This window comes from Ambystoma mexicanum, chromosome 4p (assembly GCF_040938575.1).
Source record: "Ambystoma mexicanum isolate Mex_15411 chromosome 4p, UKY_AmexF1_1, whole genome shotgun sequence".
NCBI lineage: Eukaryota > Metazoa > Chordata > Amphibia > Caudata > Ambystomatidae > Ambystoma > Ambystoma mexicanum.
Window position 1 is genome coordinate 229,674,977 of NC_090927.1, and position 26,009 is coordinate 229,700,985.

The window sequence follows — 26,009 nt, forward strand, 5'->3', positions numbered from 1 at the left end:
CTGGAACAACCAGCACATGCAAAACCTTTCAAAGCCACAGCAAGAAAACTGGGCATCAAGATGGTTGACTGAAGACCTGAAAGAACTAAAAAAAAAAATGCAAAGTGGAAAAAATATGTAGAAAAAATGACTACCCACCGGGCAACATAAAATACCAAAGACAACTCAGATTATGCATATTGACAGTCCACAAAGCAAATAATAAATACTATGGTACAAGAATACAATCAGCAAGCAACCAACCCACATCAATGAGATACAAAAACCTTCAACCTGCAACAAAGGCGCCATCCCAACACAAACACTATGCAACAACATCACCAACCACCATAGATCAAAAATAGAAACAATCCAACAGAGCATTGACACAAACTGCGCAAATACAAACACAACCACTGAATCACAGTTAACTAGCGAAACACCGACCACAGCAACAATTTCCTGCTTTGAACCAATAAACAAAGAAACCTTCTCCATACTTATAAAGGACACCAAGCTTACAGGATCTTCAAGCAACCTTTGCCCCCTGGACATCAACAAAGTAATCCTCAATCACAGCACCCTAGTGTTACACTTCCGGCACCTAATGAACCTGTCGCTAAACACAGGAATAGTACCAAAGTCCTTCAAATTGGCATACATCAAACCACTGATTAAAAAGGAAATGGACAGTGCGGAAGATCCCAGCAACTACAGACCTATATCCAACCTGCCCTACCCGGGGAAGATACTGGAGAACCATGCATAACCGTTCATAAGAGATCATAATAAGCTTCCACACCACTTCACTACATAAATGTTTGTACTCCTGCAATAAATGATCAAAATAGCGGGATTGTGTACCATTCAAGGCCTCGCAATGTATTAAGATATGTCGTAAAGCTTCCACCTGATCAGTCATGATGCAAAACCTACATGTTCTTGGATATCTCTGTGTCTTGATTCTAGCACTCATAATTTCGTGAATGGGTAATAAGTTCAACCGCATCACCTGGACACACCAGAAATTACTCTGGGACTTGATCAAATCAGCTGGACAAGCTCCTACATGACTCACATCAAGTAGCACACCCACGTATAAACAGTAGGTTCTCACTTTCTCAATAGTATAAATCCAATCCATTTCTCTCAATTTTCTTTGCGTCTTTACTAAGTGTTGCAAAACCAACTCTCTAGAGATACAGCAATCATCGCAAATGATATCACATTGGTTTTCCCATTCATTTAAGGGGGCCCAGCATTTCCTTTCCATTAGGAGCTTCAGCACCCAACAAATTGAGCCCTCCCCGGCACAGCATAACTTTCTCAACAGAGAGAGATTGTTCCTTAGTATGTATGATTTTATGGAGGATAGGCCCAATTTGTATGAATGACTGCCACTGGTACACCGTTAGGTAACTTCAAAACCTTGCGCCAGAATGACCCCTCCTGCACGTCACAGTCCAATTGAATAGAAGCCCCAAATGTTATGCCCCATATGTTGTTGGCAGCACCTTCATTTTATAAAAATCAAGAACTGGTACCGAAGAGTAATGACCAAACCTACGGTTCAATACAGAAGCTTTTGCGGCATGCATTAGCATTTTAGAATGATAGTGGCTCTGCAACTCAGTTTTGTTTTGGAGCTCAAATAAACAAAATCCCAAATACAAAAAGTTGGGTACTTTCTCCAAAACAACCCATCCCAGAGACCAATGAAAATCCTTGTACTTTTGCTTCATCCCCAGCCTCAGAATGAAGACCTTTGATTTTGGTATGTTGATTATTAGTTTATTCCGACCAGCGTAAACTTCCAGTGCCTCCTATTTGTGCTGTAGCCCGATCACAGTGTAATCGAAAAAGGCTAGATCATCTTCATACAGATACTCCAGCCCAGAAGTGACAAGACACAGGGACAAATTTGCAACTTCTTGAAAATGTAATTAATATCAGAAATGAACAGGCTAAAAAGTAAAAGAGCCAGAATGCAGCCTTGTCTAATGCCACGACTGGTCTCAGTGGAACTAGATAACCTACCCTGGCCATTCAGCCTCACCCTCACAGATGTATTTGAGTGCAGAGCCCAGATTATCCCCAGCAAGTTCTCGGGACAGCCCCACAATAACATGTTACGCCACACAAGGTGCCTGTCCACGCTGTAAAAGGCCATGGAGAAGTCAGTAAATGCAGCATACACTGGTCTTGACCTCACCATGGCCTCCTTTTCCAGCAGTCCCACGAGAAATGTGCTAGCGTTTGTACAGTACCCCTTCGAAAACCTGTCTGAAACGCGTCCAACCTACCCCCATTCTTTACCCAGCAAGGCTGATCTCTCAAGATTAGAGAGGCAAGAATCTTAGCAGGGATGTCGAATAGAGAAATTGGTCTATACTTGCTTGGAATCGTCCTTGTTCCCTTTTTAGAAAAGGGACCAATATTAACTCCGACAATTATGTTGGCAATTGTGGAGACAATATAATTCCAGTAAAAACAATTCCCAAAACACAAGCCCTGATATTTGACTCCATCTTCAAAACTGCATTAGATAGACCACCGGGACCTGGTGCTCACAAGTTCTTACTGCGATTAAATATTAAGACTATATCCTCTTCAGAGAAAACCAAGTGCCAAGGTCTGATAGTGGTTTTAGTTGCTGCTGGTCCTCACTTGCCATCTCTTTGTAAACATTACCAAAATGATCGCTCCATCCTTGTTCACTAATCTGATAAATTTGTGCATAAGAAAACAGGGAAATGGTATTATTAACCAACCTCCCGAAGCAACCCACATGCCGAGATTCAACCAGGGTCACCATTTTACAGGCATCCTTCAGAAACATTGCATATCTATGGGCCCTCAACCATTGCCCATCGACAAGTTTTATAGTCCTTCGCTCTTGCTCATTAAGCCCCTTGTTCTTATGTAGCTGACTCTTCATCTCCCTATTTTTTGTTGTACCCCAGGATCATAGGCATGCTTCCTAATAAGCCTCTTTCTCATTTGTTGGTGAGGCATAGATGTGTAAACACGATCCAGAATAACCTGATACGTGTGTTAGGAATCACCAATTAGATCCCTGTGAAATGCATTAATTTACACAAATTGTACCACATTATTTGCTCTAGTGATGATCCAGTCACAGTATGAGTAATCAATGGGGCAATGAGGAACATCATTCTTCCTATGGTAGCTGCCATTTCAGCCATTGCTGCACTTTCAAGATCACCCAGACATCTCTGCATAGATTTGGATGGATTTTGTGCTTCTGCACCCTTGTCCTCAGGATTCTTGATGTTCATTGATCCATTTCCAAAGAGCTCAGAGATATATTTTAGAAACACTGAAAAAATACCGACCTGACAGATGCTCTAGAGGCCAGAGAATCCTTTGAAATTGAATGCCCCTTTTAAGAATGAAGGTCAAATGTGTTTCCTAATTCAAGAAGCAGACCTGTGGCTCCACTGGATTTTCTAATGTAGCTTTCATCTTATGGTCCCTTCTACTGAACAAAAGCCTAAAACAAATGCCATTCAATCACTGTTTCATGATTCTCTGTATGGCAAGTCTTTCCAAGAAATGACAATGGCTTACAAAGCAACAACGCAATGGCCACATGACAGCGTCCTAGAATTAAGCTGGTAGATGTAGGTGTAATGTTGTCTGTGTCTGCCCTAGTAAGATTTGGAAGAGATTGGAATTGTCTTACATAACTTCCACTTTTAGAAACCCTGAATTCAGGCTCACCATGGTCACTATTATGCTTTTGCTATCATTATCCCTACAGCAAGTAACTTAGAGCTTCCACCATCATTGGGCAAACACAAATCCGTGGATCTAGTGACTTACTTTTCAATGGCACAATCAGGAATATGTCAAGACTTAGTTACAATAGATGGCCCGCCATAGCAGCAACTTGCAGTCACAGTTTTAATCAAAAATAGAGCAAATAACAAATCGTGCAGAAGTGTTAAATGTAAAATGCTGAGCTCTAGGTAGGTATAATAACATGCAGCCTTATATAACCTCATGTTCCAAACCTTGTTTTAGCCACAGCAAGTTTTGTGTGAAAACCTTTTAACATGATCTCATGTTATTTTCAGGTGTGCTTTGCTTACAGAGGACACATTAGTAATGATGTGAATGTTTCCATATCGTACATCGACATCCTTCTGAAACTAGTGGAAGCAAATCTTACTTGTGTTTGGAACCGTAATGAGACGGACCCAGAAAGGTATGTTTCCCGATCTTAGACCATAATGGTACCATACCATGTATTAAAGCTACACAAAATACAACGTACTAGGGGATTCTGGAACTGGGATTCATGGGTCCAATCATTGAAAGACTCAGAATTTAAAAGTGCCTTGAAACATTTATATCAATTTAAACTGAGCAAAGGCCTAATTCAGAATTAATTCTTTGAGCCCAGGTGAGTCAGTCATTACTGTTATCTATTCAAGCCGCTTGAATTAGATATTGCATATTTAAGAACTTTTGGTTCAATGGATAGAACTATTAAAAAAAAAAACATTGTTTAGATATGTTTGATTAATATTTGAGCAATTACAAACAACCCCACAGTGTAATAATAGAGAAATAGCCCCTAAATAGTGGGGTGCAACCTCCACTTTTCAGTGTCGTATCACAACATTAGATTCCCACACAAGGAGCTGGTGAAATCTGTGTCATCCTATGCTTAGAAATGTATCCAGAAACCAAAGCTTAGCATGATGAGAATGACATTTTGATTTAAAGTTCTTTGTACCTGTGTCACTAATTAACATTCAGTGGGTGATTCATTAAGGATTCATTAAGGAGTTGCACTTTGCTAGGGCATCAGATGATAGGTTGTTGTCAGAGTTGTAAAGCTGATGGTGCAGTAACCGACCCGTTGCACTGGTTTAAGACTTGTACTGTTTTGTTGCTTTTTTTATATGCATACACATTTTTTGTCTGTGTCTAATTTAAGTCACTGCAATAACAGATACGTGTTTTATTACTATTCCTGTTCTGTGGAAACTGTACAATCAGACAAAAATTAAAAATATGGTTCCACAACTATAGATTATGGACACTGATGATGCCCAGCAAGGAAGAAACGTGCCCGGGAATGCTTGTGGTCTCGTGCAGAAGAGATGTCACCTAGCAGTTCTGGCTTCAGTGCCACTTTTGGGGTGGTTCCAAGACTGATTTGTATATGATCTTTACCTTTCTGTAATGTCTTGGCAGGGTGAACAAGAATGGAGGGTTGCCCAGAGAGGTGCCTGGGGCTATGATTTGTTCAAAACCTTCCAGTCATCAATTTTTGGTTTTGCTTTAGTCACACCACGTGGGATGGGTATGCCCAGATGTGGGTCTCAAGCCTTCTGGGCCCAGAGACCCAAGCTACTCATCACTTATTATGCCCAACAAGGCTGGAACATGTCTGGGGATGCTTGTGGAAGAGATGTGAATCATCAGTTTGGGCTGGACTGCCCCTTTTGGGGTGTGACCAACCCTGATTTGCATATTGTCTTTTGCCTTCTCTAATGGCTTGGCAGGATGAAAAACTATGGTCTGGAGGGTTTCCCAGAGCTGTTCCCGTGGTTATGATTTGTTCAAAACCGTCCAGCCATCAACTTTTGGTTTTGCTTCTAACATGACCACCATATCTAAAGTTGAAAAGTTATCAAATGGTACCCAGATACAGGATATGTTTGACACCATATGCAGTGAAACTTTAGATTTGTACACTGACAATTCTTCCATCCTGGGACACATAACTGACTGCTGGTGCTTCACGTTTCTCTGTTTGGAAAAACTATGTACCAGTCTTCTTAGTGACTTCCAATTTACTTTGTAACATTTTTTGTTGTTACTATATTCAAATGTTTGCATTTCTTCTCACAGTATTCCTGTGAGCATGCTTCTGCACATGTAATCATCATTTGTACATACTAATCATGTCTATTGGTGAAAAAGCTTATTTCAGCAAAAAAAAAAAGGAAGAGAAATTCCTAGCAAATATGACTACCTTAACAGTTATGTTATGTTGTTGTGTTAATAACATTTATTGAGCGCACGTACGATCAAAAGCATCATGGCGCTGTTGGCATGAAAAGGAGATTTTAATGATATGTCTGATTCTAAAATAATGCAGTTTTCAGTAGCCGGCAAAATACATAATGGTCAGCAGTCCCCCGTAGAGCAAGGGGAATGTTGTTCCAAGCTTTAGCGGCTGCCACCCAAAAGGCTCGCTCCCCCGATTGGCATAGTCTAAACCGAGGGACAGCTACCAGAAAAGCTGACTGGGATCACAGAGAGCGAGTGGGCACATAGTGCAGGAATTTATCATGCAAATATTATGCCCCAAGGCCATAAAAAGCCCAATGTACGATTCACATGGCCTTAAAAAGGATCCAATCTGCAATGGGAAGCCAATTTACTTGCCTTAATAACAGAGACATATGGACTCCAAAAGGGGGGCAAAGAATAGATCTAGCAGCAGAATTCTGGAGTAGCTGTAGCCACTTGATCAAATAGCAGGGCTGTGCTGGATAGAGCGAGTTGCAATAATCCAATACACTCAATACCAGAGCTGCTACCACCGGGGCCTGGTATGCTGCAGGAATGAAAGGGAGGACTTTCCGGAGAATGCAGAGCTTATAAAGTCTGGTCTTGCATACTGCTGCCACCTGCTCATCTATAGCAAGGGATGCTGACATTTTCACTCCCAAATTACTGACCGACAAAGCAGGTGTGGGGAGAGGGCCAAGGGATGAGGGCCAAAAGTCTGAAGTCCAAAACAGCTGGGGAGATGTAGTACCCACGACCAAAACCTTTGTCTTGCTGCCATTGAGCTTTACCAATTAGTCCTCCTATATGCCCCCAAATCTTCAGGGCACTTCCTAAGCGGTCTCAGATTGAGTGAGGTCCAAATGGACCAAGATTTGGATATTGTCCGCATGAGAGTAATAGTGGAACCCATGAGACTGAATGAGGAGCAGGAGAGGTCTAATATAAACATTAAACAGAATAGGGATAGCACTGATCCCTGAGGCACCCTGCAAAAAAGAGAAGTAGGACCAGAGCGAAAAGGCAGCAGAGAAACTGATTGGGATCTTTCTGCCAAAAAGGCTGAGAACCAATCCAGGACTTGGCCAGACATGCCAGCCGCAGAAAGACGGGAGATCAGAGAGGTATGGTCAACCGCATCGAAAGCAACCAAAAGATCTAATAACAGGACTGCTCCAACACCACTCTGATCCACCAAGCGCACCAGGTCATCCAACAAAGAGTTTAATACAGATTCAGTACCTCTCCCGGGTCGAAACCCGGACTGGAACAAGTCAAAGTACCAGGATGACTCCAGGAAATTGGACAAAAGAGGAGAAACCAATGCTTCCAGCACCTTCATCAAGAAAGGCAGGAGCGAAATGGGGCGAGTGGGCTTTTCACTGAAGATATGTCATGGGTATCTATATGCTGAGCTGGAGCAATTGGAAAAGCAAAACAGAGGTCATTAATTTCTGAAAGCATTCCTGTATTCAATAAGTACAAAAAAGGGGAAAATACAGAGAGAGAATTTCAGGGAGATCGAGATCAGCAGAGGCCAATACGAGGGTTCATCCCATTGGGCATGTTCCTATGTATGCAAATCTCCAGAGATATTTGTGAAACATGCATGCACTTGTTCAATTCTGGCAGGGTCCTTTCTGAATGTCATTCGTGTACATTTAATATGAGCAGCATTTATTTGGGTAATAGCAACATATGTTATTATCACTCCAATGCAGACAGCCATTGGATGCTGAAGCCTGACCTTGATTCTGGAGGCACACAAAAGAAAACAATCCAAATCATGGAGTATTCCTATCTTAATTTATGGTGACTCTGCCCTTTGCCCATGCGTATAAAGTACTGACCCACCCAATAGTGACATACATTCTGATTACACCACCTTTGTTTATGTGATTGAGCCCGTAATCCTCTGACCATTCAAATTGTACTTTATTAAATATAGCTAGATGATGATGCTAAAAAGAAAACACCTGCCTAGAATTGCTAACTCTTCTACAAATAATGTCTAAATAGTATGACAATATGGACAGTGGCAGAACGCAACAGTTCAAAGCACCTGTTTAAACATCACATGGACGACAGAGCTTTATATATTTAATAGGGTCAAAGTTACACAACATACAGGGATTCAGTCATAATTCGATCTACCACTTAAAGTGCAACAAAAGAATCAGGATAGACCAATATGGAAATGACACACAGCTTTGCCTAAACATGTGTTGCATTAATGACATCCATTAACTCGAGCACTGTCCGTCGATCATCCAAGCCGAAAGGATGACCTGTATCAGATGACAATGAATGAGAAATGGGAGAGGCCTTAATCCTTTTGCACATGTAACCCAACATCTGCGGATTACAGCAGGAGAAGATTGAGCCAAGAAGACAGGTGAAATGAGAAACCAAGGGAAGGAGGAGGTGGTAAAAAGCAAGATAAGAAGGGGTATACAAACCCTCAGATGAGCGGATGAGGTCTCTTCGGGTGAGGTCAGAATGAGAGTTGGTGGCGTGAGAGACCAGGGGATGGAGAGTGGAAGGTAGAGTGGCATACTTGGCATTTGTGGACGTGTTTGATGAGAGAGCAGGTCAGGTATTGCATGTGAAAGAGAGTTGTACCAATTTAAGAGTGTGGTGAGTGGGGTGTGTGTGTCAAAGTATGTAAGTACCCAAGGGAGCAGGCAAGAGTAGAGTGTGAAAGTGTAGATGGGGAGGCGAGGAGAGATATATAGTATAAAATGAGAGTGGTACGGAGAGAGAGCGAGAATGAAAAAAGAGAGAACGTGAGTGTGTGAAAGAGATGTGGGTATTACGGGATAAAAACGTGGCATAGTAGGAGAGGTTTCAGAAGTAGTATGAAGAGGAGAGACAGACAATAGTGAGGAAGGAGTGTGAGAAGAACTGAAGGAGTAATAGGAGAGTGAAGGAAAAGAGGTGGGAAGAGTGAGAGTGAATGGAGAAGGAGAAGATGTGATATGAGAGAGATGGGAGAATGAGACAGAGGACCAAGGAAGCTTAAAGCAGAGAGAGGTGAGTGAGTGCAGGAGGGGAGACCAGGATAAGAAAGGTGAGGAGAGGTATCAGGGAGAGGAGAAGAGAGACACAGAGAGTTTGGGGAGACATCAGCCTACTCTTAATATACGCACTGTGGGAACATCAGAATAACAAACTTGTAGGAAGGCTATTTTTATTTGTTTATGTATGTATTTATTTATATATTTATGTGTTGCACGCCAAAGCCCGCCGGCATCAGCGCACACATCAACACAAGGGCATTTCAGAGGACATGACATAAGGACATATTCAGAAAGAGACCTTTTACTAAAATAATAAAGTTTGAAGCCATTTTCAGAAGAGCAACAAGTTTGTTTCCTGGCACAGGTCCATGGGCTAGATGTTCCAGGCCTGAGCTGCTTGAAACGGAAAAGACTGTCCGTTATTGCTTGCTCGTTTAGCTCTAGGGCAAACTAGGCATTTGGTATTATTTGAGTGCAGGGGTCTGCACGGTTCATATTGTTCGAGCCTATGTTTTAGGTAGGAAGGTGCATTTCAATAGAGACATTTGTGTGTCAAGGTGACTACTTTAAAACATATTCTTGCAGCCACTGGCAGGCAGTGCAGTTCTTTCCTAGCACTGGAGATGTGCTCCCCTCTTGAGATATTACTGACAATCCTAAGTGACACATTTTGTATCGTTTGGAGCTTGTGGACGCAGCTTTTAGTAGAACCAATTAGGAGGGCATTACAATAGTCTATTCTGGGCATGATGATGGCCCTAACCAAGGTCTCACAATTTGTGTGTGTCACAAAGGGTTTCATTTGCATCAGCATTTTCAAGTGTTACTGGTATTTCTTAACAGCACCATCCAAATGTGCCTTTGCTCCAAGGGAGGCTTCTAGGAAGACACTGAGGGTCTTCACTTTATCCAGCACAGGGATCCAATTGCCCTCAACGTTCAAGTTCGAGTATTTAGAGTCAAATTTTGCCCTTGCTTGCGTTGATCCAAAGATCATTAGTACGGTTTTACCACTATTCAAGCACATCCAATTTGATGATATCCAGTTCTTAACCGACTCATATATACTGCATTTTAAAGCACAAATACAAAAAAAGACGATTTCTTTTGGCCGTTTTTGTGTTAGCTTTAAAATGCGGCAATATTACATACTGCCGCCCTCCTTCACTGCACTCACCCTCTCCCGCTCATTCTCACGTTATATCGGGGGAGGGGGGTAAAACACCCTGAACTCCCTCTTTAAACGACCCAACACCCCCTTCCCGCATTAACCCATGCATTCTCACCACACATACCCACACAGACACATACACGCGCAAACATATAGTTATAAACTCACCTCTGACTCCCGCATCGACTCTGCAGGGGCTCACAGAGCCTGTCAGCCCCTGCTTGCACTCGTGTGTGGCAGGGGCTGACAGTTCGATTTAGAAAGACCACTCTGTGCTGTCACGGGGCAGTCTTTCTAAAACAATCTTTTTTTATTTCCGTACAGTGAAAAATATCTTTTCGCTTAGTACCATAATTACCGCTTAGCTCCATCAGCAGCAGAATACCATCCAAATAGCTGGTAAACTGTATGCCCATGTTTACCAATTCGTCACAGAGGGATCTGATGTATACGTTAAACAGGACCGGAGACAAGCACAACCCTGCGGTACTCCACATTGTATTTTGTGTCGGTTCAGATGTGGCATTTTCCCCAACACACTCTGGACTTTCTACTAGCAGATCTAGTCAGTAACATCCTTTGAGCAGTTTCCCTCGATCGCTTATGTTTCCAGCAGGCGTTCGTAATCCTACAGGTCGAATGCTGCTGATAGGTCTAATAATATCAGCAGCTGAGTCTTGCTTCTGTCCAAGGTGTCTCACATTTGCGTTTGGAGATCCAATAGGGCACTTTCTGTCCCGTGGTTTGCCCGAAAACCCCAATTGTCTCGGGTGGATGATACCTGAGCATTCTAAATGTTCCTATTTCTGGGTAGCAGCAATCTTATCCACAATCTACAAGAGAAAGGGGGTATTGATAATAAGCTCTCAGATTGGTTGCTTGTTTGAGATTCAGCTTAGGTTTTATTTTACCAGCAGGGTTACCACAACTTTCTTAATTTTGTCCGGGACCAGTTTGTGGGTAAAGGATGCATTGACAAATCGCACCAGGAAGAGGATAAAGCAGTTTAAGTTTCCCAAGATAGGTTTGGATGGAAGGACATCGCCTGGGCAAGGGCGGGATCCATATTCCTATGTGTGCTCTCCATCTCTGGCCATAGTGACAGTTTAAAGTGGAACTTGAGTTGATATTTATATAAATTTGGCTTGTATACTACCGGAGTGTGTTGTTAACATGGTTGATGAATGGTAGCCAGATTGCCACTTAAGTAGAAAATGTTCCCCTTGATAATGCCTTAATATTCTCAGCTGCAAGAATCTCCCATATAGGATTCCTCATCTTGAGTGCACACCAGCTCTCCTGCAATGCAAGTGGAGAGCATAATCAAGGAGGTCATTTCACCAAAATGCCTGGGGTAGTGGAAATGATATCACATGACCCTTGATCTCTGATGACATTGCCGGAAGTGATGTCATCTGACCCCATCCGGAAGTGACATCATGGGAAGTGATGCAACACAACCTTTCACCCCTTGACAAAACAGGAAGCGGCATCACATAGCATTGTTTCTAAGTACACTACGAAAAATATGGTTACATTATCACTGTAAAGTGATGTACATTGCATACAAGAATGGATCACCATATGTATTGTTAATATCAGTGCATATAGGGTCATATTACCTAATTACTGTGAATGCAAATAGATTTCTAAGGCCAAACGATAATGTTGTGTCATTATATAGCACTTACGCTTAAGCGCTTCATATATTTTATTTATTTACCTAATTGTTCATTTATAACACACTTAATACCAGCGTTGTGGTTTCTAAGCACGGGATCGGGATTCAAACCTGTGTGTCCCTGCGTTGTCTTGCTTCCAAGACAAACGTGTTGCCCTTGGGCTATCCTTCCTCACCTATATATAGAACAAATATACATACAATATCCCTCAACCTGTGTTGGTACTCCTTTATCAACCTTAGCAGGGTGAAAGACTGAGTTGAGCTTGCCGGGAGTTGAACCTGCAACCTGCAGTTCACACACACATTGCAGCAGTGAGCGCTCAACCCACTGAGCTATTTTATGGGCTATAGCTACCAGAAAACCAGCCACTCCAGAAACAAAGAGCCTCATGCTCCTCGTCACCCTTAAACTCAAGTGCAGGGAGGCTGAGAGGAAATGGCTTGCTTCCTGTACATCCTCTGACAAACTGGCCTGCTCCAAAGGCAATACCGGCTCTCTGTCTGCACCGAGAAGAGAGCCCACAGCCAAGCCCGCATCTCTACGGCATGCAACAACTTGGCCGAACTCTTTAAAATCTGCAAGGAGCTGGGCAATCCTGCTGTAGTCTCTACCTCACCAGTCCCCTCGCAGGCCCTCTGCACGACCCTGGTTTCTAATTTCAACTCTAAAACTCGGGACATCCTGTCCTCTCTCTGTTCCTCTCCCACTTCTACTCCCCTCTCTTCCTGTGACACTTCAGTGGCCGCCTCTCCTCCCTCCTTCTCTGCCTTTCCCCTGTTCTCCCTTGACAAGGTTTCTAGACAAGTCCGATCTATGAAAGTCTCGTCAAAACAGGTTCTCCCCTGTTCCTCTAAAACCATCAAGGACCACATTGACACCCTGGCTCCTGCTTTGGCTGACTTCTGCAACCACTGTTTCACCACTAAAGTCTTCCCTTCCCCCCTGAAGCACTCCCTTGTGCACCCTCTTCTTAAGAAACCCTCTACCAACCCTTTCTGCCCTGCTAACTACCGAGCAATCTCCATCACACCTTTCCTGGGCAAACTCCTGGAAAAGCTGGGCATCTCCCAGCTTAATCTTCATACTGAATTGGTTGGTTGTCTCCATGATCATTAGTCTGGCTTCATAGCTGCCAGAAGCACGGGAACTGCTCTGCTGAACATCCATGAAGACCTGCTCTCCAACCTTGATTCAAACACCCCCTGTCAGGCCCTGACTTGGCTGACCAATTTCCTCTCTGATCGACCCTCCCAGATTCAACTTGTGTCCTTCCACTCCTCTATCTTTATCTCTGCCTGTGGTGTTCCCCAGGGGTCTAACCTGTCTCCCTGGCTGTTTAACAAATACCTAGCAGTTCTTGCCCACTGCATTGCCGCTCTCTGCCCCACTTTCAGTGGTATGCAGACAACACTTAGCTCATTTTCAGGCTCCCTTCCGCCATTTCTCTCATCTCTGACTGCCTGTCCGCTATCCAGGGGTTGCATGCTGCCAACGATCTCTGCCTTAATGCCAGTAAGACTGAGATTCTCCTCATCAGTACACCTGCTCTCTCCTTTCCTGTCACTCTCTGACCGGCCTCTCTTGGCCCTCTTCCTTCTCCCACCTGTGAGGCCAAAAACCTCGGGGTCATCTTCGACTCCACTCTTTCCTTTTCTCCTCACACCTCTGATGTCTCTAAGATGTCACACTACCTGATGCACCTCCTCAAAGGTATTCTTTCTTTCCTCTCCTTCGCCCAGAAGCTCACTGTCTCCAGAGCTCTGTTTGTCTCTAGGCTGGAATACTGCAACAGCCTCTTTCTGAATCTGCCTGCTTCTACGCTTCGCCCTCTGCAACTCATCCAGAACAGGACTGTGAGACTTGTCCTTGGCTTCAAGCCCAGGGATCATATCTCTCCAGGACTGAAATCTCTGGACTGGCTCCCAGTGCCTGAAAGGATTAAGTTCAAAACCTTCTGCATTGTCCACAAGGCCTTCTGGGGCCTCAATACCTCCCACTCTCTCTTCCTAAATATTTTAATTCTCAAGCTCTTCATTCATCCGCCTCCAACTCCCTCAGGGTCAGTCACTTTTCCAAGCAACGAGTTGGTGGTAGATCTCTTTCTTCGGCTGGGACCTCCCTGTGGAACAGCCTCCCTGCCTCCCTGAACCTTGAGGGGAACTATCCCCGGTTCCGGAAGCACCTCAAGACCTTACTCTTTTCTTCTGCTTTCTCTCCTCCTCTTCCATGCTGAACTCCTGACTGAAACTGCACTGGTCACCTGGAAACCCTCTGATCTCAGGCCCAGGTCCCTACCCCCGCCAGCTGCATACCTGCACTACCTCCCGGGCAACCCCTGAACTTGGGGGCTGTTTCTGTATCCCCACATTCCCCACCAGCTCTTGACACTTTATGTCTGCACTTACTCCTGCACTTGCCACTAGTTGGCCGCACTTTTACCTATTGTTTTTTTTATTTTATGTATTCTTTACTGTTGATCCTATGTATTGCACTGCCCCCTCTGCCTCCCCCGCACTTACCCTTTCTCCCCTCCCCTGCACTTGCGTGATCTCAATGTCACCTGGCCTAGTAAGATCATTGTCTTTGTCTTCCCTCTGTACCCCCTCCCTTGCCTCACCGCGCCTTGAAACACTTGTGTGTAGGTGTGTTATAAATACCATATCATATCATATCATGCTGCTGGTCACATCCCAGGAGCCAAAAGAAAAAAAGAAAAAATGATGTAAAAGATGTTTTTTTATTTTCTTTTATAGGAGTAGCAAGGGAAACCACAGGGGTAGCAAGGGAGACTTCAGGGGTCGCAATTGCGACCCCGGCGACCCCTAAATGATGTCCCTAAGCGCAATGTCAAGTCCCCAGCCCCCCAAAAAGAGTAGATGTTTCCTCGAGACAGTACAAATATCATTACATAAGACAGTACCTGAATAGTAGCAACCCTCTAAACCTCAGAAACCACTAACAGAAGTAGAGAGGCAGAGTGAGGGTCCTTCTTAAAACCAAAAGAAAACTAAAAGGACTCCTCTGGTAGACCACTAAACCTAGAATTATGTCACAGGAATCATAGCAGTGGCCGAAAGGGCAAACATGTCACAGGAGACACTGGAAGCCATATTGAAAGAATGAACTTCAATAAAGCAAACAATGCAAATGAGATAAAACCATAGACGTATAGCCAACAGTTAACCTAATTATGAGTTTGGCTGTACAGTAAACAAAATGGCGGTAATTCTGTTACCACCACTTTTTTTTGTACTGGTAACTGAATTATTAAGGTTTAACCATGATGGAAAAGGGCAGGAAGCATCAAAGAATGACAGAAGAAAAATACCAAATAGACAAGAGAAGAAATGAAAAAAGGCTTAATAGAGGCAGACCTTACTACAAGAGTTGGCTCATGAATATCAGCTCCTACAGGAATTGATGAGAAATATAAGAAACTATCAGCCTTAATCCAGGAATACATGGAAGTAAACAAAGGCTCAGTTCTTTTCTGGGCTATCAAATGTGCATCTATTAGTATGGAGAATTGTGCAGGAAATGAAATGAAAAAACAAAAGTGAAACATTAGGAACTCTCGACGAAGGTCAAAATTCTGTCTATAAAATGTCGTGGTACTAAACTGAGAAGGCTCGCATGCTGCAAATATTAAATTAATATCACCTTTGCACAATATTTTTTATTCCTGCGGTTTCTGATGAAAACCAAGGCACTATGACCAACACTAGAATTCTTGCAGATGGCTAGGAGTGTACCTTTACATTATAAATATTGTCCGGGGGCTGTGGAGTTGAGTTGTAACATTTCAGAGATAGCAATCATTGTAACCACAGACTCCACAGTGTGGACAATGCCAATCTCCTGCCTCCTAGTCCTGCTTAGTCCATCTGTTGTTGCCTATCATCACACCTTGATGAATGTCCTATGAGCTAGCATGGTATTTGATGGAACAGTTTTTAATTGGTTCTATGCCTATCACAGCAACTGCAGGTCCCAGATACATCCAATGATTTGTGGGGGGAACCAAGTCTGCATCCTCTCCTCATCTTAAACATGTAACCTAAACTACTGACAGTCATTCTCATGGACCGAGGAATAGGAATTCTTCAGTATGCAGCCTACACTCATCTATATCTGACTTAAAGACTGTCTTTCCCTCCTCCAAGTCTGGATTTCAAGATCAGCATAAAGCTGAACCTGACAGAGACAGAATTCCTCTTTATCCACAATTCCTCCAGGCCATCTCAGTCCAAAACTAGATCCAGGGTTTTAAATTCTATGGTTTAATTGCCGAAATCTATTCACGCACATGATACCTCATATTCCTCTTCGATATTTCCATCTCAGTCAAGATTCAATTTTCCAATAAAAATTAAAGAGCCAGGTAACATCTCTACCTCATAAACAGCACACGTCTTCAACACCCCAAATTAGGCTTCATAATCACCATCCAAGCCTTAGCCTTCTCCCGACTGAACACTGACTACACTTTTATTACAAACACTAACACCTTATTACCTCCATCATAAACCATTCTACACCCCACTTCCTGATTCATCGTTACACTAAACAAGTATGAACAGTGGCGATGCCGGTTAATTTTATTAATGGAGTGTCATATACTTTCACCACTAATGAGCATGAGCCACTGAGTGAAATGTAGGAGACCAAAACAATCAACTGAAATTTGGGGGATTTACCTTAAAATATTTTATTTTATATAATGGTAAGATTGGGTATTCACAGTACCATTGTTGCGAACAATTGGGTAAAGAACCATACAATGTTTCATCCGTTTTATATGGTAACCCACAAAAATAATCCAATATGTTTCATGTCACCAAAAAGACACACGAGCATTGTTCAACACATTCTGAGGATGCCTATGCCCACAAATGGTTACTTTAAGTACACAGTGATGATAGCTTTGCCAAATAAGGTCAGTGCTGCTGCACTGCTTTAAGTACACTGTCATGATGCCTAATAAAAGTAGTACTCTCTCTGTTTAAGAACACTTTTGCCAGCTGTGCCAATATGTATCAGAGAAGAAATATCTCTCTTTGCTGGTCCATACCTCAGGGACACTGCTTTCTCAAACCCCCTGACAACCGTGCTATCACTGGCTTTTCACATCAGGGCCATTGTGTTTATACAGACATACCCACACACACAAACTTTACTCACTCACATTGTGAAAACACAAAAATAATAGGAGGCCGGGAAGCCCAGAAAGAAACACACCAACACAGGATACAAAGAACATACAAGTGCTTTATTTAAAAGCTACAACAGTTACCAAAGTCAATTGACAAACGGATAGCAAATCATACAATTCTGAACATGTCGCTGTGCAATCTTCAAAATTTTATCATTCGCCCAGACTTGTTCTAACATTTTCGTGATCTGCTGAGCACACACATGCATAGGACCATGTGCCATCGTAAACATTGCCAGCACATATGAATCAGGGAGCAACCATTTCCCTTCAGATGTATCCACCCAACACCCATCGTCATCTAGTTTCCCCATTCCTTCGGCTCACTTTTTAGTGGCGTCAGTTTGGATATCTCGCACAGACCCGATACCCTCATCCATTACATGGGCATCTTTTGTTTCCCTTAGAGCATACATGTCTGCGCTAAGGTCTGTATCCGTTTGCCTGGCTATCTGGTCAGCAAAAGCATTCCCTTTTCCCACATCATCTATGACCTTACGATGTGCTGCACATTTCATGATCGCTAACTGCCTAGGGAGTGAAAGTGCCGAGAGCAATTGCAATATCAAGGGACCATGCTGAATCTTGGTCCCATGTGAGGTTAGGAACCCTCTTTCCGACCAGAGCCTCCCGAAGTTGTGAGCCACCCCAAAGGCGTACTGGCTATCAGTATATATGTTTACTATATGCCCTTCGGAGAGTTCACAAGCTCGGGTCAACGCTATAATCTCTGCGGCCTGCGCGGAGTTATGCAGAATTCTCTTAGTTTCAACAACCGTACTCAAGGTAGTAACTGCGTAGGCAGCTGTAGATGTACCATCGGGAAGTTTGAAGCAGGAGCCATCACAAAAGAGCTCCCCTTCCGCATTATCCAAAGGAGTATCTATAAGGTCTATCCTGCCCTTCGTTTCCTGTTCAGTAGTATACAGGCAGTTATGTAATTCTTCGTCACCGCAAACAGTATTTTGCGGGAAAGGTACAGTTCAGCCAGATTAAGAACACAACACCTCTTAATTTGAATGTGAGGGGCGAACAGAATTAATTCATACCTTGTCAGCCGTTCAGAGGTGTGGTGTTGCGTTTGGGTCTTATTCAATAGGACATCTACAGAGTGAGGTACCATCAAAATTAAATCATGGCCTAGGACCATCCCCTCACTCGTTTTATCACTAATGAAAAGTTCAGGATCCACAACCTACAGTAAGAAGCCATACCTATCAAGGCTCTGACTTCCTTCTGTGTATTTGGAACAGACGTGCCAGAAATGTGTTTTATTCTTTCAGGTGTCAATCTTCTCCCCTCCTTTGACAGGAGGTAGCCTAAATAGGCGACCTCCTGACAACAATATTGAAATTGTTTGAGCGAAGCTTTATGACCGTTTTCAGCCAGATGAATAAGCAACAATACAGTGCCTTCTTTACAAGCACTTTCAGAATCTGCAGCCAAAAGCAAGTCATCGACATACTGAAGCAGTGTACAAGTAGGTGGCAATTCAAGGGTATCAAGCTGTTCTTTCAAAGCTCTACTATAAATGCTTGGACTTTCAGTATACCCTTGAGGTGCACGAGTAAATGTGAATGAACGTCCCCCCAAGGTGAACGCGAACATATATCTACTCTCCTTGTGTATAGGAATACTAAAGAAGCATTCTTTAGATCCACAACACTAAAGTGCGTAGCTGTAGCAGGGATCATTGTTAGTATCATTGTTACATCAGTCACAATTGGAAATTGTGGGGCGACAACTTTGTTAATAGCACGTAGATCAATTATAAAACGGTATGGGATTGCATTGTTGCCTTTCTCGTATACAGGCAAAATCGGGCTGTTACACAAACTACCTGCAATCTCTTCAATCACTCCTCGATGCACAAAATCGGAGACAATGCACTTCAAAGCATGCTCACCCTCAACTGATATTTTATGTTGCGGAATGCATGGTAGTTTAACTCCATGCTTCAAAACTATTTTAACGGGCTCAATCTGTAGTACCCCGACATCATTGTCGTCAACCGCCCATAAACATTTCGGAACAATACTAAATTTAGGAGGCAATGGTCGAATCAGAAACTGAGAATTGGGAAGTTGCTGTGGTGAAACCGTCAGTCGCACTCCGTCAGAGGAACAATGAATTACTGCATTCAGTTTCTTCAACAAATTTAACCCCAGCAAATTCTCTCCACAGTTCGAAGTCAGAAGGAAGGGACAATGGTCCGTAAAGGAACCCAAACGAACAGACACCGCCGAAGAAACCGGAAATGCAATTGGTATACCAGAAAACCCTACAGAAACATTTGTTTGCCCTGACAGTGGAATGTTTGGAACCCGGGAATGATCAATGGAGCACTTCTGTGCTCCAGTGTCTATCAAAAACTGATGTTTCCTATTCCCCACTAATAATTCAACATAGGGACCTTTCTGATTAACGGGAATAGGTGAAGGTTCCAAACCCTGCTTCGGGCAGTCCTAATGAAATAAAATGTCATCGGAAGGAAGCTCTTCAGAAAGGTAGGCAGCAGAAGGGTGATAAAATATGTTTCTCGTGTCCACATTCGAAATTTCATTTTCCCGTGAAAAAGGTTGCTGAGGATCTTGCGAAAACTGACCTCTATCAGGGCCCCCCGCTCCGGGGCGACCTCTAGGTCATCTACCCATACTCCCAAATGCATTGTTTGACCTTTGGCGAAGGACGGGGCACTGTGCTCGCCAATGACCTTCCTGGCGGCAATAGGCACATTGATTAACATTCACAGGACCCAAAGGAGCGTTTCCTTTCGGGACATACTGACCTCTGGTATGTGAAGTACCCCCTGTGGGATTTGTAACAATTTGTTGTAACAATACTTTAGTCTTCAAATCTCCTTTTCTCTTCTCTATTTTCTCTTTTTCATTATTAACACGGTTCTCGTAATACTGAGCCATGTGCAAAACTTTGGATTGGGATTTCGCCTGCCAAGCGCTCTCAGAGGACATAATCTGTGACTGGATGTCGGGCAACAATCCACGTACAAATTTGTCCACAAACAACCTTTTCCCAGACTCTGTGCCCAAGTCCTGTCCACTGAAGTCAGAGAATACCTGTTCAAATCTATTATAGAATTCGGTGGCACCTTCAGTTTTTCCTTGAACATAGGCTGTAAGCTTGTCCCAAATAATTCTTTTCTCAGGAATTATGGTTTTCAATTTTGCGACAATTCTATCAGGCAAAGTAAGTATTACCTGAGGTGGTTTCTCACCAGCTGGTCTACCCCATCAAACCTAATCATGTTAGCCCACGTATCTACTAACCCTGGCAAATCGTCTATTGTTTGAACCTGCTTCCATAAAACTACGGGCAGGAGTACGGGAAATAGCAAATCAATATCACTCAAGGTGATCACAGAGGACTGCAAAACGGACTCTATCTCTTTGTAGAATCCTGTCGGGTTTTTCCTAATATCGGGAATTGATTGTCTAATAGTGTTCACTTCCTGTCGTGAAAACGGGACGTGAACAAATTGTGATACATAATGTGCTGGAATGTCCACAGCGGGCGCACCAGCGTTAGCGGGAATCTCAACCTTTGGGACAAATGTCGGAGGAACCTCTCTCATAGGTAACTGAGATATAGGTAACTCTGACCGCTTACTAAGCAACAGAGCCAGGTCGAGCACTAAGGCAGTCGAAGAAGTGTCGGGCGGAAAGCCCTTTTACAAATACCCGATAACTCTATAGGACAACTAACCTTCTTCCTTACACATTCTTCCTGCAGGTACTGTACCATTACCTGAATCACCTTCCTCTGCATTTCTACTGTATACTGACTATACGTGTCATATACTTCATCTGGCGGTATCGATGAATCGAGATCCATCGAATCGCATCTTTGGTACAAATTCGTACTTCCTCAGGTGCCAATCTACGAAACGGAAGGAACCGTATCTGTACATACATACTGTCATCTTCACCATCCTCATCTCGTAATTTCTCAAAGTCCCTCCTATACTCAAACAATCTCTCAACATGACCATGTACTTTCTCCTCTGTGTCCCTCGAAAGTGCTAAAGTATTTAGATCCCTCACCCCTTGTGGGAGATCCGTATTATGTAATCTACCCCACATTACACATAAATGAGTCCCCAAACCTTCGATAATAACATTTTTCTCAGGAAAAATGTCCATATTTAATAATGTTAACTTGATCACCCTTCTCCATACAGTGCTTAGCCCATGCAAATAATTCCCGTTTCTTGTCTGCAGAAACAGTATTTCAAGTGACAATTTTGACCCCGCACCCCGATCCACTTCAGTCAATACAGAACCACTCGGGAGCGGAGGTGTGGGCAAATTCAATGAGGGTGCAACTATCGGCACAAGAGGAAGGGGTGGCGGGATAGGTGGAGGAACAACAACTAGAGGAATAGGAACAATAGGTTGCACAGGGGGAACAGGAATAACAGCAGGAATAACAGCAGGAATGGGCAGAGCACCCGGGAGAGGATCATACGGAGGTGGCGCAGAGGCACCAGGCCTGCGTTCGTTTAACAATTTTTCAATAAATTCTTCAGAAACATGGAAATCTTTAGAGTGATACATTTTCTGGATACCGAGTGAGAAAGCCCTATCCATATTTTTAACTGACTCCGAATGTTTTTCCTTATCATATAACAACGCCTTTTCGGCATTTGTTTCATGACGGCGTGCATGTTTATCACTACTTTTAAGCTGCTGCAACGCTTCTTTTTTCCAATTCTGCAAAACATCAAATGCTGCAGGTCTGGCCTTCTTTTTTAGCAAGACTGATTCTAGGTATTCAATACGGGGGATCTCAAAACTACCATTGATTGGCCACTGAAATTCGGAGGCATGTCTGGTTTGTCTGTGCCAAATATCATTAAATACTATACTTCCAATGCCATACTTACAGTACATAGTACATGCCGGCGACCCCTCCTGTGGTGCCGGGCGGCTAAATTCCAAAGATTGTCAATCGCTGCGGAACAGAGCCCTAAAGCAGCTAGACAATTTCCCAGGCATTTCACAAAAAATTGGTGTTACCTGGTCAATAATTGTGTCTGCAGATACAATACGCCAAATTCAAATTGTCAGGGTTAAATTAAGAGCCGGGTCACGACTGCACCTGACCAAACCTAAGGAGGACCGTACGGTTTACCAAAGAACTTACCTAATGAATTTTACCTTGTGTTTGGTGGTTTCGACAAATCTGCCCGCCTCAAAAATGGACCCTCGTCAAGATGCCATCTCAGACCACACGACTATCGTCCAAGGATCGGATCCTGCAGCGCTGCCGAGGTATCGCGTCTCGTTCGGTCGGGCCCGCAGTATCACACCGTCCGATCCCGGTTCGATAGTCTGCGTCAACCTTCAATGATCCGGCATCAATCTTGAGGGTCCCTGTTCGGGCACCAACTGTGAAAACAGAAAAATAATATGAGGCCGGGAAGTCCAGAAAGAAACACACCAACACAGGTTACAAAGAACATACAAGTGCATTATTTAAAAGCTACAACAGTTACCAAAGTCACTTGACAAACGGATAGCTATTCGGCTCTCAGAGTAACATAACAAACTTCAACGAGAGTTCAATGCGTTAGTGAGAGAGACCGCACATTGGAATACTTGGGTCTTTTATACTGTTTGTCCAGCCCTTGGCCAACCCTCTCGCGGGTTAACCATTCTCTGAGCCGGGCCTATGGGTTCTTTGCCAGGTCAATCCTTTAATATATGCATTTCTGATTAGTTTCACTGATATAGTTGTACATTTACACATAGGTCAACAGTAGGACAAGGTCTCAGTTCGCGACCCCGACAAGTGGCCTGCAGGCATATTAATTATTCATGTGTACGGAGGTCACAACGGCCAGAATCTTACTCAGAATGTCATTCGGCGTCCATTTTGATGTTCAGGGTGACTTCCATATAACAAGAGAACCTACAATGGCGGCTTAATCCAAGATGGCGACTTACATTACTTTCTCTAAGGTCAAGACCTTGCCGTGAAGTTTGTTCACATATGATGTTTAGACAACTTTGCGTAGGCCAATACACATACAATTGTTGCGATAGGAGGCATAACATTGTTTCAATTCCGACAACATGCATGTAGATACGCACAGAGAACTCTCTTACATGCACGCAGATACTCACACTTGCACACAAATTTACTATCAAACACATTCCAACAAACAAAAAAAAGATGCACACACCTCCTAACATACATACATACATACAAAAGTAAAATGTTTTATTTTGTGTAACTAACTTGCACTCTGTTGGTATCCATCTTTAACCACCAGATGCTCTCTTTCTGACTGCCCCCACCCCTTGCGCTTACCCCAGAGGATTCCGGAAGCAGGGTACCTGTCTATCAATCACACCTCTTTCTGAGACCTGGTTTCTTCAGCATGGCCAAGAGCACTGTTAATCCAATGCCCCTTGCAGGTTATTACGGCACAAATGCACCGGAGCACCCCACCACTAAATCACCTGCAGTATACTGTCCTAAATCTGATCCTGTGGCTGCCTCCACCTCCCTCTCTTCCACACTCTCCTCACCTGAACTGTTGGATTCGAGGTCCTCGGACTGAAGGCACCGTCTGGTCAAGTAGTCTTTCTCTTTTCTTAATGGAATCTGCCTGCCACGGAAGGAAGCCACAGTGAATGCTTGTTAAACAGCAGACCTGTGGCTCCGTTCTCGTGGTCGGGCTGAAGTAAAGGAAAAAGCCAAAAGGCATAAAAAATCCTTATACAGTGAAGAACTGGTTCCTCCTCCAACAGTAATAGTATCAGCGGAGCCGTGATGTCCCAGGCGGGAAGAGTCTTGAATCGTAGCGATTACAAGGACAGGACGGTGTGGCTGCAGTCCTGTGCCCATGAGACCACCAAGAGACACTGAGCCCCAACAGGTAAGTGAGCGAAAGAGAGCGAAAACGGAGTCACCGAGGGGCGACAAAAGGAAGGAGAAAAGGAAGTAAATAAGAAGAGGGAGATGAGGAGAGTAAAAGCGGGTGCCGAGTCCAAGGAGACGCGGAGCTGCCCCGGTAGGAAAGCGAAAGTAGCAGTGGGAGAGAAATGCTCCGCAGAAGGGACAGAGCGGCTGCCGAACAGGCGGGTTAATTAAGAAGTAGCAGCAAACAGAGAACATTAGCATCGGACCCAGAAAGCGGAAAGCGATTCCAAGGGGTTGCAACGTGGCAATCGCTGGGAGAAAGAGGGATTAGTACCTCCCCAAGGTCGCCGCGCAGGAACCACTAGACCGTTACACTGAGGAAAGAGAGGAAGTGTAATGGAGCACCTTGGGCCGAACGCGGCACCACAATTTCCAACACGGAAGTAACCGCCAATCACGGCGGCGGATGACATATACTTGCCAGCGTGCTTAGTCATTGAATATTGGTGAGTCAAAACTTCTCTGTCTTTGCTTAGACCATTGGGTATCCACTGGCTGAAATACTTACACAGCCAGGTTTCCCTCATAGCATGGGTTTGGCGACTCTCCCAGTTCCTTCTGCCGCTGGGAGAGGACTTGGATTTCATTGGGGCTGTCTCCTGCCTCCTCCATAATGGGTTGCAGGTTGTCACCTTGCTGCTCATTACGGATCAACTGCCACTTAATATGACCGTATGCCCTACATTGATAGATCTGCACAAGCTATCCCTCAAAACCAGCATCGCCTTCAAACACCTGATGCATCAGCTGGAAGGCCATAACAATCAGCTTCCCCTGTGCCTGAAGAAGAATAAACCCTCTTTGGAGTTCAATACAAAACTAGAACACAAAATCAAGCAGCTGAACACATACAAGATCAACAGAGAAGCCTTCTCAAAGTATACCGTAAACCTCGAGAGCAACTTCCCTCCTAACATCAGTCACATAAAACACACCACAACTAAGTTGCATTTCAGAAAGGAACTGAAACACATCTCTTCAAAAGTACCTCTAATCAGCCCCACCAAAGAACTCCTCAACTCCTCATACCTTGAACCAAAATATTTTTTCCCATAAATACTATGAGGTAATTGACAAATACGATACTCTTACCTACCCTTGACTGGGAAGTGGAGGGGTCTACTTATTTAACTTAGTAGTACTATAAATAACTATTTCTTACTCCTGACGTGGTTTTAGAAGTTATTATGAGAAACCCTCACTTTTTCCTGACCTACTTCTAGTCAGGAATAAATCAGAGGTACTCATAATAACTACTTTGCAGGCAAGTAGCCCTCCAAAGGGTTTAGGAGTAAGTCAGAGTTACTAAAGTTACTCATGTGAAATAATTAGTTCTCTTAAGTCTTAAGAGAGGAGTAAGACTGAGAGGCTATTAACCATGTATTTGTGAATCGGATCCTCTGTGCATAACCTTGAATTGTCCTACCCTCTTCTACACTGCCATGCTGCTAGCTAGCTTGAGTAGATGCACACTCTACAAATTACCAATATATACCTCATGTGCATATTACAGTCAAAGTGGCATTCATTGCTTTCGAATGACATTGGGAATCTCTGCCAGTATTAAGACACTATTCCCTTGCATACAGGTCTCCTCCCATTGTTCTACCAAAACCAGCACCCATTTCTACTAATGTTACTCTGCTTGTTTCCCAATCAACAGAATTGTGTAAATAAAAATGCTCAGCAACTCATGCTGCAACCTTTGTCCTTTCATTTATCAGCATTGCCCTGCCATTGTGTTGCAAACATAATAGCCAGCCAGAACTACTGCACTCATCTTGTAATCCTTAATGTATACGTTGTTTTGGATCCGAACAAGAAAAGCGTTAACATTGCAGAAAGACGGAGAATGCATGCTTGCAGCTAAAGCTGCTAAAAACTCGGCTTCCATATGGAACCTGCAAAACAAAGCGAGCTACGCCACAGAGGTTCTGGTT

General features: G+C 43.6%; 1 protein-coding gene across 2 annotated transcripts in view; it reads left to right on the forward strand.

The window, feature by feature from the left end:
* The window catches only part of PKHD1 (PKHD1 ciliary IPT domain containing fibrocystin/polyductin), a 4,356,595-nt gene that overhangs the window by 686,744 nt on the left and 3,643,842 nt on the right, over positions 1–26,009 (forward strand). For both annotated transcript variants that reach the window (XM_069605754.1, XM_069605755.1), the window contains exon 20: positions 4,080–4,210. In XM_069605754.1, the coding sequence (XP_069461855.1) occupies positions 4,080–4,210 (131 nt within the window). The remainder of the gene's footprint in view (positions 1–4,079; positions 4,211–26,009) is intronic.